Source organism: Danio rerio, chromosome 23 (genome assembly GCF_052040795.2).
Source record: "Danio rerio strain M-AB ecotype USA chromosome 23, GRCz13ab, whole genome shotgun sequence".
NCBI classification, from domain to species: Eukaryota; Metazoa; Chordata; class Actinopteri; order Cypriniformes; family Danionidae; genus Danio; species Danio rerio.
Genome location: NC_141043.1, coordinates 48,964,235 through 48,978,228, shown reverse-complemented (window position 1 = coordinate 48,978,228; position 13,994 = coordinate 48,964,235). Strand labels below are relative to the sequence as shown.

Below are 13,994 nucleotides of genomic sequence, written 5' to 3'. Positions count from 1 at the left end.
AACAAGAATAAAAGAACCATATAATGAAGTGTGTTTTAAATGTGTCGTCTAAAATTAAATACATCACACAACTGCATTCAGATGCTTTGTAACATGTTTTAATGATCTCTCTCTGTCTGTCTTAGACAATGGGCAGCTCTCGTCCAATCAGACGTGCCGCTCTGCTGTTCTTATTAGGGGTGGGCGGAGTCTGGCGGTGTTTGGGGCCCTTTATAATCAGCAGCACTGAAGAGCCGATCAGATCTTCATCAGGAGCCTGAAGAGGAGAGAGATGGGCACATGGACACACACACTCCATCAGCAGGTATCCCACACACACATTTAGAGACGCTTTATAGAAGGCAATCTCACTTACACACACTGTCACTCTTACACAGACACACTCTCTTTCTCTTTCTATGATTATTAATTGAACATCGACGCTGAACATCTGAAATTAAAACACACACTGCCTGAAGCCAGCAGTCACTCTTTCCTCATCAATAACTAAATAATAACTTGCAATTTTGTTTATCCGATGATCTTTTTATTGGCGACATGGTGGCTTAGTGGTTAGCACTGTCGCCTCACAGCAAGAAGGTCGCTGGTTCGAGTCTTGGCTGGGCTAGATGGCGTTTCTGTGTGGAGTTTGCATGTTCTCTCTGCATTCGCGTGGGTTTGCTCCGGGTGCTAAATTGTCTGTAGTGTATGAGTGTGTGTGTGTGAATGAGTGTGTATGGGTGTTTCCCAGTGATGGGTTGCAGCTGGAAGGGCATCCGCTGCATAAAACATATGGTGGATAAGTTGGCGGTTCATTCCGCTGTGGTGACCCCGGATTAATAAAGGGACTAAGCTGAAAATGAATGTTTAATGTAATGGGAAATATGCCGTCTCAAAGCATCTCTGGCGCAGCTTCGTCAGTCGTCAGTGTAGTGCAAAGTAACACGATAGTAACAGCAGGGTCACGTGACTCCACACGCTGTAGGGTATTGTTGGAATTATTGTTATGAATGTCGATTTCGATTACTGTTCGATGAATCGCCAAGCCCTAATTTAACATGTAGGGTTAATATATAAACTAAAGGACCGTGTTTAGACCTTTGTGATTTATTTATTTATTTATCTCAGCTTGAGTATTGATCCATATGTGTGTGTGTGTGTGTGTGTGTGTGTGTGTGTGTGTGTGTTTATCAGACTGACGGAGATGCGTCTCTTCTAAAGCGAGAGGATCAAAACACAGCAATGAAGATGAAGGAGGTGTGAGTTCATCATCATCATCATCATCATCTCTCTGCATTACACACTAAAGCATTACATCGTCAGTAACACACTGCACATGTGTAGTAACAGCTGTGTTGTGTGGGTCAGTGTGACTTCAGATGTTGGATATGTTTATTTATTATTGCGTGTTGATTATGACATCTGTCTGACTGATCTAATATAATAATAAAATCACACACGAAACAGAAAAAAAAGACGAAAATTAAATGTTAAAATCAAAACTTTCAAAGACAAATGGATTACAGATCATACAGAGACACTTTTGTCTATTCATTTACTCCGCAAAAATATTAGTAATGATAGTAATTGTATTTAAATCAAATTATTCATTTAATTATAATTACTACTATTATTGTGTGTCTGTGTGTGTGTGTGTGTGTTTTTGTTCATGTGTCTCTGTGTTTTTTTTTGTGCTCTCTTGTGTGTCTGTGTGTTTGTTTGTGTGTGTGCGTGTGTGTGTGTGTGTGTGTTGTGTCTGCAGGTTGTGAGCTGCACACACTCAGGTTGTCGCTGTGAGCGTTTCCTGCCGGGACGAAGAAACATCAGGTCATGTGATCACTGCGCTCATGGGTGGGTCGATCACGGTACGTTTGTGTGATTGTGTGTGTTTGATTGTGTTGTGTGTGTGTGTGTGTGTGTGTGTATGTATGTACGCATCTGTTTGTTGTCGTGTGTATGTTTCCTTGTGTGTGTGTGTGTGTGTGCATGTTTGTGATGTGTGTAAGTGTGTGTGATCGTGTGTTTATGTGCATTTGGGGCATGTTTGTGTGTGTGTGTGTGTGTGTGTGTGTGTGTGTGTGTGTGTGTGTGCATCTGTTTGTTGTCATGTGTGTAAAGTGTGTGATTTTCACGTGTGTGTGTTTTTGTCTTCGTGTGTGTATGTATGTGTGCATGTGTGCGTCGTGTATGTGTTTCCTTGTGTGTGCATGTTTGTATGTGATACGTGTAAGTGTGTGTGATTGTCACGTGTGTGTGTGTGTGTGTGTGTTTATGTGCGTTTGGGGCGTGTGTGTGTGTCTTCGTTCTTTGTGTCTGTGTGTGTGTGTGTGTGTGTGTATATGTAAACATCTGTTTGTTGTCATGTGTGTGTGCATGTTTATGACGTGTGTAAGTGTGTGTGATTTGATGTATTTGTGTTTGTGTGTGTTCTGATTTAGCTATTTATGGGGACTCAGTTGTCCTCCCTTGGGCCACAAATATTGTGTGAATGTGTGTGTGTGTGTGTGTGCGCATGTAGGTTGTTATTATGTGTGTGTTGTTTATGTGCAGATTGTGTGTATATGTTTGTTTTTTTAGCCTGATATAAAATCAATGAAAGTCAATGTATTGTTACCACTAAGGTGTGTGTATCTGTGTGTGTGCGCTATTGCGTGTTTGGAAAATATCTGTGTGTGTGTGTGTGTGTGTGTGCAGCGCTCAGTAAGGTGTGTGTCCCGCAGGTGTGTTCAGCACAGGTGGAGATCGTGCAGTGTAGTGTGGTGTTCGACATCAGCAGTCTGATCCTGTACGGCACACACTCTCTGCCCGTGCGCATGAAGATCCTGCTGGACCGACTGTTCAGCGTCCTCACACACACACAGGTGCTCAACATCATACACACGCTCGGCTGGACACTCAGAGACTACGTCAGAGGATACATGCTGCAGGTACACACACACAAACAAAACACACATACAAAAAAACACATGTATGTACACCTAAACAAACAAATGCACACATGCATGTAAGCACAAACACACACACTTAAATAAATGCACATATACTGTACACATGCACTCACACACACATGCACATATCAAACCCACCTGCCTGTAATTATCATGTGGTGTTCAGGTCCTTATTAATTGGAACAGGTGTGTTTGATATGGGTAGCAACTGAACTCTGCAGGGAGGTGGCTCTCCAGGAACAGGGTTGGCCACCCCTGCCTTATACCAAAAACAGCCAATAGCATTTAATGTTCTCCCAGCTCTGCCAGTGAGGGTGGTTGAGCTCAAGCACATCCAATGAGAAGAAGGGGGTGGGGCATGTCAGACACTAGAGAGCATTTGATTGGTCAGAAGGTTTGAGGAGAAACTGAAGTATGAGGAGACGGCAAAGAAATTGTTGATTCATTTAGGCGGAAGAAACAAACTGCAAACTTATCAGGTTTATATCTCCTAAATATACATTTCGTCACTGTTTTGTAGCACACTAGATTACAGAGACACTAGCACACCAAGATCATTATAGTTAACGAAAATGAATGAAAAAACTAAAATGTAAATAATTGTCGTTTTTGAGTTGAGTTTTTTTTAAAACTGGAACTAGCTGAAACTGTATTGTGTACATTCAAAACTAACTGAAACTAAAATTATAGCAAAAACCTCCTTCGTTTTCGTCTTTGTAATTGTATTTAATACATAATCTTACTATAAGCCTTTCAGAAGTAAATCTAATTCGTGCTGCACGTGTTTGACTCTTTCGGCACCTCAGAGTCTGTAGTCCTGCTGCTATTAGCCAGATCGAGCTGTTTCTCCTCCAGTCAGTCCTCGCTGTTGCTCCCACGACAAAAACAACGAGACATGACAGCAGCACGGCGACAGCATTAAATACAGACACTTAAAACTATTACTTGAACACATTTGTGCCCGATAATGGGTTTTATTTCTGTATCCTGATCGCGAACAAATCTTTTTACCCGGATCTTTTAAGTGAACCAGTTGAACAGTTCACCAAATCAAACTGAATCATTTGAAATGATTCACGTCTCCTGTAAGCTCTTATTCACCAACTACTTTATAACAAGCCCAATTCCCCCCTCTGACTCAAAATAATCCAATATATACTCTCATTCAGTTATTAGAACAGTGACGCTACACTGAGATTAGATTTAAATCTATAATACTGTGCATGCGTGATTCAGTGAACCAAACACAAACAGTACAGCCTGCTGTGAATGAACTGAACTTGAACAGCAGCGCGGGTAAACCGAGGGCTTAAATGATGAGAGGATCTGGTGAAAAGCGTAAGTTTATTTCATAACAGACAATCGTAATGGAGTTTAAATAAGTGAATCATGCTTCAGTTGGGTTGCAAAACTTTACTGTAAGACATTTTTCAGATCATGGTGATGTTTTAACTGACTGAAATGACTATTGCTGACTACATAATGTTGGTATGTTAAATCCAAACATCCACCTTAAATATCTGCACTTCCCATCACTACTGTTTATCTAACCTCAGAGCAGCCGTGCACACATATTGTACTTAGGGCTGCTTTCTTGTGAGCTGTTGTATTTGAGTTTGAGGATGTCTAGATGGTTGTAGTAGATGATAGGGTGCCACTTTGTATTAAGTGGCCTTAACTATTATGTACTTACACAGGAATTAATAGTTTGTTTTAATGTACTTATTGTGTAGATACATGTATTTACTATGTACTTATGCTTGATTAAATACATGTATGTAATTACATCTGTAATTAACTTTTGTAATTACATTTGTAAATACACTGTTGACTATCCCTTACATCTTAATCCTCCCTTAAACCTACCCACACCACCAAACCTGTCCATAACCCAACCTCTATCCCAACTCAAGAGCACCACAAGTGTTCTCAAATACATTATAAACACAGTAAGTACATTGTATTTATTTTTTATTGTAAGTACATAGTAGTTAATATAAAGTGGGACCGATGATAGTGTTCATGTGTCCTCTAAATACAGGTTTCAACATACAGTTAAAGTCAGAATTATTATAATTTTTTATCATTTTTAAAATATTCCCTAAATGATGTTGAACAGATTCAGGAAATGTTCACAGTATGTCTGATAATGTTTTTTCTTCTGGAGAAAGTCTTATTTGTTTTATTTCGGCTAGAATCAAAGCAGTTATAATTTTTTTAAAAGCCATTTTAGGGACAATATTATTAGCCCCTTTAAGCTATTTTTTTCTCAATAGTCTCCAGAACAAACCATCGATATACAATGACTTGCCTAATTACCCTAACCTGCCTAGTTACCCTAATTACCCTAGTGAAGCCTTTAAATGTCACTTTAAGCTGTATAGAAGTGTATTGAAGAATATCTAGTCTAATATTATTTACTGTCATCATGACAAAGAGAAAATAAACCAGTGATTAGAAATGAGTTATTAACACTATTATGATTAGAAATGTGCTGAGAAAATCTGCTTTCCGTTAAAAAGAAATTAGGGGAAAAAATAAAAAGGTGTGCTAACAATTCAGGAGGGCTAATAATTCTGACTTCATGTATGTATGGCTGAGTTTTTATTATACAATATTTATTCTGTTGATTTTTTTGAATCTTGCATCTAACAAATATGCTTATTTAGAAAAAACTAAAGCTAATACTGAAACTGATAAAAACTAAAATAAAACTAAATGATTTTAAAATATAGAAACTAATAAAAGCTAGTAAATCTGCCACTAAAACTAATTAAAAAAGTCAAAACGAAATAGAAACTAAACTAATGAAAAGTCCAAAACTATTATAACCTTGATAATAACTAAGGATGTAACAATATTGTAAATACCGTCATACCGCAATAGTAATTTTTATCAATATTACCGTAGGTGCATGACTCAAAACTATATTTCTGAGAAAAGATTGCTCAGGCGAATGAAGCGAACGGGAGGTAGCGGGAACTACAATTCCCATCAGCCCAGGCGTGGCCATCATCCTTTGCGGTCTGTTGTCACTACAGATCTAGTAATGCGGAAATGGAGTGTGCTGCTAGTGGAGGGGAAGAACAAGAGCTGGAAATGATCGAACCTAAAGCGGGTTTTAAATCGGATGTGTGGAAGTATTTCAGTTTCTCAGACAAAAACAGTATGCAGGCACTGCCAGACTGTGGTGAAATATAAGTCGAGGAATACGACTAAAAATGGTCATGGGGACTGCAGAACACAGCACACTGTTCAGATTGATGCAGACATTGACTTGTACCGTAAAGAGACCTCTATCTCACTCATGGCTTGTCCTCTCAAGTGGTGGAAAGACGATGCACAACGTTCCCCACTGCTGTCAACCTTGGCTAGATCATATCTCTCTGTCCCAGAAACCTCAGTCCCAAATGAGAGGGGTTTATTCTGCTGCAGGAGACATGCCCAGAGATCCCAGCTTTCACCAGATTATAGTTATATGATCATTTTCCTCTAAGTGAGTGAGTGATTAAATGTTGAATGTGATGAGTTTTCAACAATACTAAATTGAAACTTTATTTTTTTTATATGGTTTAATAGTTTTTTATTATTAAAATTGAAAAATTTAAGTTCCTGTTTGCAAACTTACAGATAGATGGCTGATTTGTGTGTCATTGATATGTTCAGTGCTAAGCTAAATAAACACTTTTGGCACTTTTTTCGAGTCTTTTCATTAGTTTTGTTTTTCCTGTAAATTATTCAATAAATAGCGTACCGTGCCATTCATACCGAGGTATTACCGTACTGTGAAATTCTGACACCGTTACATCCCTAATAATAACACTTTATTTTGATTTCACACTGTAAATCTCCTCCTTCAGGACTCTACGGGGAAGGTTTTGGACCGCTGGATCTCCATGAGCCCAGACGATGAAGTCGTGACTTTGCAGCAATTTCTACGTTTTGGAGAAACTAAATCTATAGTAGAGCTCATGATGGAGGAAATCAGTCCTGAAACAAAGCCCAGATCTGCAGAGCACAGCGCCAGTTTCAGACCCAGAGACACACTGCACCACTTTGAGGATCTGCCCCCCGGAGAAAACATGGCGTTCCTGCAGCCCTTCCACTACAGCAGTCCACATTCAGCAGCTCCAGAGCATCAGAAACTACAGCGCCTGAGCAAGCACAGCCGAAGATCAACATCACAGCTAGCATGCTCCACGAAACCTCCGAAACGCCATGCGGAGGGAGATTCACCAAGCGGAGATTCTTCAGGAACACAAGAGCGCTCGTCTCTGAGTAAAGGTCGCGTGAGCTGCGATGCCTGCGCCAAGACGTTCTACGATAAAGGAACGCTGAAGATCCACTTTAACGCGGTGCACCTGAAGATCAAGCACCGCTGCACTGTCGACGGCTGCAACATGATGTTCAGCTCGCTGCGCAGCCGCAACCGCCACAGCGCAAACCCCAACCCGCGACTGCACGCGACAGCGGAGCACGCGATGCGCCGATTCACCGCTCAGCCTCGTCATCCTGTTTTACGTTTAAATACCTCGCATGTTTCCATGGCAACCCATGACACTGTATCAACTGAGCCACAGAAACAACGTCCAGACACTTGTGAAATCTCAGGACGAGCTATAAACTGTTCAGCCAATCAGAATGAAGCTATCAACGTGACGCCGAAAAAGAAGTCGCGCAAGTCCAGCACGCCACTGAAGATCAGACGCGATGAAGATGACGACGATCAGTTCATGATATCACCAAGGCAACAATTCTACAGTCTCCATGGCAACCAGTCACTCATTAAAAACACACGTATGCAGTATGACTACAAACACCTTCGTAAGGCGGAGTGTGGTTACCACAGCAACAGCCTCCACATGGGCAAGAGAGACGACTGGATGCAGAGAGAGATTACAGAGTCACATGACCAATGTAAAGCAAGATGCAGAGCGCTGCTTAAGGTCAAAGAGGAGCTGTGTGACCCCACCTGGGACTGTAGAGGTCATCGCCACTGTGACCTGTGACTGTAGATGTTATTATCGCCATAGCAGCCCATGACTGTAGAGATCATTGCCATAGTGACATGTGACATCAGAGGTCATCATCATAGAGACTTGTTACTGTACAGGTCATCGCCACTCTAACCTGTGACTCATAGATATTCACATTAGATGTGGCCATTTTAGTACAGGGTAGCGCTCCTTTGAAAAGAATGTGGGACCAAGCTGCAGTGGAGGCAGGGCCGGATTAATGTAAGGGCTAGGTGGGGCCAAGCGGCAACCTCCCGCTCTCCCTCAGGAAGCCGATACTGAAGTAACTAAAACTGCAATTCATCGAAATTCCGCTAGTCCTGGCCGCTCCTGGCTCCAAAATAGAGCAAGCTTCAATTGAGCCCACTGTTAGAATGGCCAACTCTACAGCAGAAAAAAGGTGTTTACAGCCTGCTACAAAGAAAGATTTTGGTTAATACAGCTAATATTACCCGTCATGACTACTGTGAGGGGGGTGAATTTTTTTTTATAACTCATCCGTTTCCTTTATATTAAGTGATATTAAGTTTGCATAATTAAGGGCGTGGCCACTTGAGTGACAGCTAGGTCTCGTTGGTCGCCGTCACCTCAGCTGACTCCTGCAGATTAGCCACTGAACTCGGCATATTTATCGTATTTCTGTGTTGTTTTATGTGGCTTTACAAAGTCAACTGCCTTTTGGACTTGTTTCCTACAATTATTAGATGGCATGGCATGCTGTGTGCACTTAATTGTGCTCACAAACCATTCACGTGGCCTCCGTTTCCCATGTGAGTAAAGTTATATACTTGTAAACCATCTCTATACATGTATTTGTTTTATTTAAGATCATTTATCATTTATATTTAGAGCTGTAATGCACTCCAGAATCTGACAGATTGATTAGCTGTAGGCTGTAGATCAGTCATCTGAAGTGTTGTCATACAGTGTTATGCTGGACTTCATCAATAGTCTTACAGTAACTAACACAGACTATATCTGAAGTGTTTGGAAGTAATTTGCGTTTTCCTCCTGCTGAAAAACGTCATAAGAACAATGTTTAGTGGCTCAATGTGTTACAGCAGTGTTTTTAAAAGTCTAAACACTTATTGATGTAGTGTACAACCAAGCACAAGTGGTCAGAATACAAACGCGTCACAGGTGATAAAGTATTAAGCGTTCTCCCAAAGTAAAGTGTGTCTGAACCAGGTTCAAGCAAAATGCCAGCAGTGTCTGTAGCTCCGCCCACTCTCTGCCTCTTTGCCCTTGTTTGGTGTCCCGCCGTGGGCGTGATGACATGCGAGCAAAATGGCGACGGTTGGCCGCGCCTACTTGTGGCTTCTTTTGCGCTCTTTAGAAACCTATGGGTGACGTCAAGAACACTACGTCCATATATTTTACAGTCTATGGGTGGGGCTGAAGTCCCAGGGCCCACAGAAGAAGGAGGCCCTTGATTGGCTGAAGAATTAATTTGCCTTATGACGAGGGAAACGCCTCTATGCATTATGCTTTCTCTCATCGATAATGTGAAGTATTCCTTTCGGTTTACTGCTCTTCAAAAGCAGTGATGCCGGTGCTCAACAGGGGCTCAGAGTGGCTCCAGCCCAATCAGAAGATTGAATAGCTCTGTTTTAGTCATCCATAAGGGTGATCAAATCTCCCTATTTTCAAAGGAAAGTCCCTTATTTCTGAACTACTGAGAGAACCGTCCTGTCAAAGGTAGGCTAACCAAGCTCGTCATAGAACAAAAAATTCACATGTACTGAACAGAAGTGGAGATGGGTGGAATCATGCTGAATGGTCTCATCACTAAGGGGGAACTCACACTGTGTACTGCTGCCTTGAACCGGGCCAAAGCACGCTTGTTCCCCCGATGGTCCGCACTCACATTACATTCGGGCCTGGGCACGCTTACGTCATCGATGCTGCTCTGTTCAGTAGAGAAGCACTCTCGCTCAGCACAGTGGACATTTCTTTTGTCATATCGGTTTAGTGGTTTGGGATGCGGTGACACACAGTGAAATATTTCACCGAACAGATAAGCTACTGTTGACGCTCTTAAACAATCGAAGTGTGTATATATATATACACACACACACACTCTTTTGAGGTTAAAAATAAAAGGGGGGCCCTTGGATTTGCTGTAGCCCCAGGGCCCAATGTGTTCTTAATCCAGCCCTGAGTGGAGGACTGTGGCCACAAAGAGCCAGAGATATACACATACTTATATCCAATAGCCAGAGGTTTCATCATCTGTCTTCTATTCATGTAATCCGTATTACTCATCGTTATTTGGCATTTTAAGCCTTTCATGCAGTTTTCTTGTATTTGGATTAATGATGTTCATGAGTATTGATTATTATTGTGATCATTGATATCAGCTGTGTGTACCAGCAATAAACAGCTGTATAGCTTGATTAGTATCTTCTCTTGTCGATTAGCACCACACTTGTCTCACTTGCAAAACCTTTTTGGTATGCTGAAACAGTAGGCTAGCATGTTGAATTTTGGTTGAATTTATTTGTCAGAGAAACTACAGCCTGTGCTCTGTCTACTTTTATTAATACACAATGTCAAGAGCAAACCTACGCCCGTGCTCCAGTTTTCAGGGTCACATGATCTCTATTTAATATGGTTTGATTAAGGAAAGCACGTGTTATTATGAATTTGTTTATGACTATATTCTGAAAGGCTCTCTGTGTCAAGTCTATACGCCTGGTTATTTTCCAGTAAGCAGTGCTGGACGTGGGATATTTCGGATCCTTGATTGTTTTTACACTCTGCGTCATAACTTTTTCTGACAGTTTCCACAGGTTTTGGGGTTCCTGGATGAGAGTGGAAGTGAAACCGATGGATGCTCCGTCAATGTGAGGAAAATAAATACAGATAATTCAGAAAAACGTGAGTAATGCATGATATGAGCGACGCTTTGTGCTTTTGGATTTGCCTGTTCTCTTATCTCTATTATAAAAGTTCAAATGAACTAACAGTCATACATTTATTGATTATTAAACTGCATCTATTATGCAAAAAACACTTTTATAAGTGGTTTATGTCAGCAGTGTGGGAATATCTCCAGCCTCTAATGGTCAACATGAATGAATTGTGTTTGTTCTAATCAGACTTGATGAAGGAAACACTCTGATTGACATTCTCTCTTTGTATGATGTCATTAGAGGGAAAGCCCCGCCCACTAGTGCCCATCTCTCCCTCATTAGCATAAGCAGCAGCCCTGAGTGAGAAGCAGCCGTCTGTCCATTAGCCATTAGAGTGTTTGAGCTGCTGAAGATAATGTCAGCATAGACTAAGAGGATTATAGATGTGCAGTTTTAGATGAACAGCGACAGGAGCGACATAGACTGACAGGTGAGGCACACGCTCACACTGAAGCACACACGCACACCTGACCAGCACTCACAACACACCATCTGCTGTTTTACATCTGTCACTAAGCTGATGCACAGGCGTCTGTAGCTCCACCCTCTTCTGAAAACAGCACAATCTCATTTGCATTTAAAGCGACAGTCACCAAAACACCACAGTTAGGACCAAAGCCTGAAAGGCTCATGCTCATGATATTCTCAGCTCAAACTCACACACACACACACTGGAGAGACAGCAGAGACTCGTTTTACAGCTTGTAGAAAGGGGCAGACTAGGTCTCCTTTACCTGTTCTGGTGTTTTCTGAGGTGTGCAGTAAATCACCAGCAGGTGGCGTCCGCGCCCACTTAATCTGAGGATGAAAAATCCGCTCCGATTTACATCGTTCACCGCTGAAACTCGTCTGTAGACCTTTTAAACATGCATTGTAATGCTGATTTAAAAAATGTACCAAGTTGTATCTTGTTTTTGTTGATGCCTAGATTAAAACTAACTCCAGTTCTACAATGTTAAAGGGATAGCTCATCCATAAACTGAAACATCTATCATTATTGACAGTTCCAAACCAGTTTGACTTTCACAAAACACACAAAAGAAGATATTTTGAAGAATGCTGGAAACCTGTGATCACTGACACCCATAGTGTTTATTTTCCTACTATTAAAGAAACAGGTTTTCAGCTTTCTTTAAAATATCTTCTTTAGTGTTCAGCAGAAGAAACTCATAAAGGTTTGGAGCCCTTTAAGGATGAGTAAATTCTTATTTTATGAGTGAACTGTCCCTTTAATATCTTAGCCCCATTGTCATACATTTTAAAAATATTTCAGCTCAACATTTCAGTATTTCAACTCATTATTTCAAAACAAAATAGTTTTAATAACTAATTTCTAATGTTTTACTAGTTATTATGCAAGATACTAGTATTCGGATTAAAGTGTTAATGTAAGGCTTAACTTATATAGGTTAATTTAGGCAAGTGATTGGACAACAGTGTTTTGCAGACAATCTAAATATATATAGTATATACAGTATTATTAGGGTGGGCTAGAAATTTTGAACTTAAAAATGTTTTCAAAAATGTACAATACTGATATTATTTCAGCCAAAGTAAAAGAAAAAAAAATATTTGTAAAAGAATAAAATGTCACAGGAGAGCTTTGCATTGGGTTATATAATTTTTATTTAATTGGGTTATTTTGATTAAATTTTATTTTTACATTCTGGTATTACTATTGCTACTATTACTAGTACTACTGTTAATTTTATAATTATGGCTGGGTAAATGAATAATACAGTTTTCAAAAATATTTTAAAAAGATTTATTTGCATTACATTTTAGTTCCAGACACTTTTGTTAAATTAAATCAGGAATCACAAACAATTAAGAAACAGAAGAAAGTGCAGACAGATGTAAACTGAGCAAGCAGAAGATCCTGTGTTGCTGGAGCAGAATATGGGGCTGTAGAGGCTGTCCAGCAGCTGCAGCAGGCTTCACTCTGTCTACAATCTACAATACAGTTTAACCACATCCAAACACTTCTAAAAGATGGTCCTGGATGGTGAAACAGATATAAAAAACACGACACAGAGATAAAAATAACAATAATATTATTGTGTTAGAGCTTAAATAAACTTAAAAACAACATAACACACATATATTAATACAGTCGTTTTGTTTCAGTTAAATCAGTTTGACTGTTGAAATTTAAATATTTAACCCAACTGGTTGAGTTATTAAATACATAACCAAGTAAAGGTTAAAAATAACCCAACAAAGCACCAAATATTTAACCCAACTGGTTGAATTATCATTAAATAACCTAATAAAGGTTAAAAATAACCCAACAAAGCACAAAATATTTAACCCAACTGGTTGAATTATCATTAAATAACCTAATAAAGGTTAAAAATAACCCAACAAAGCACCAAATATTTAACTCAACTGGTTGAATTATCATTAAATAACCTAATAAAGGTTAAAAATAACCCAACAAAGCACCAAATATTTAACTCAACTGGTTGAATTATCATTAAATAACCTAATAAAGGTTAAAAATAACCCAACAAAGCACCAAATAATTAACTCAACTGGTTGAATTATCATTAAATAACCTAATAAAGGTTAAAAAATAACTAAACAAAGCACCAAATATAAACTCAACTGGTTGAATTATCATTAAATAACCTAATAAAGGTTAAAAAACAACAACAACAAAGCAACAAACGTTTAACTCAACTGGTTGAGTTATTAATAAATAACCTAATAAAGGTTTAAAATAAACCAACAAGGCACCAAGTATGTTTAACTCAACCATTGGGTTAAATAAATAACTCAAAACTTTTTACAGTGTTTATTTAATATTTGTAAAGGAATAAAAATGTCACAGGAGAATAAATATATATATATTTTTGTAACGGTAATTAAAATTTACTGACAATGACATGTAAAAAGTAATTTATAGTAACTAATTACACCTAACACTGTCAGTAATACACAGTTTAGAAGAAAACACGCCAGCTTGTGCCCTGGTGATGGAGCAGCTGCTGTCCGCGGTGCTGAAACCCTCCTGAACCCGCCGCGTGTGACTTTTCTGGAGATGTTCTGCTCTCAGATTCCTCCAGACTATAATGAATTGTTGTTATTATTTCAGATCTGATGCTTTGATCTCCATCCGCGCGCGCTCAGGGCGG

The 13,994-nt window shown here is 39.6% G+C and overlaps 1 protein-coding gene across 3 annotated transcripts; it reads left to right on the top strand.

Moving 5' to 3' along the window:
- Window positions 1-239: 239 nt before the first annotated feature.
- LOC100536790 (zinc finger protein basonuclin-2) lies at window positions 240-10,335 on the top strand. Of its 3 annotated transcripts, none has more exons than XM_087307889.1 (5): window positions 240-304; window positions 1,174-1,236; window positions 1,742-1,830; window positions 2,674-2,906; window positions 6,788-10,335. In XM_087307889.1, exons 3-5 carry the CDS (start codon window positions 1,827-1,829, stop codon window positions 7,934-7,936), a joined length of 1,386 nt encoding a protein of 461 aa, XP_087164015.1. In that variant the 5' UTR covers window positions 240-304; window positions 1,174-1,236; window positions 1,742-1,826; the 3' UTR covers window positions 7,937-10,335. The 3 variants fall into 3 exon arrangements, with proteins under 3 accessions (XP_087164015.1, XP_087164016.1, XP_087164014.1); XM_087307890.1 differs by having other exon boundaries at window positions 1,742-1,844; window positions 2,700-2,906; XM_087307888.1 differs by having other exon boundaries at window positions 1,742-1,844.
- Window positions 10,336-13,994: the final 3,659 nt, after the last annotated feature.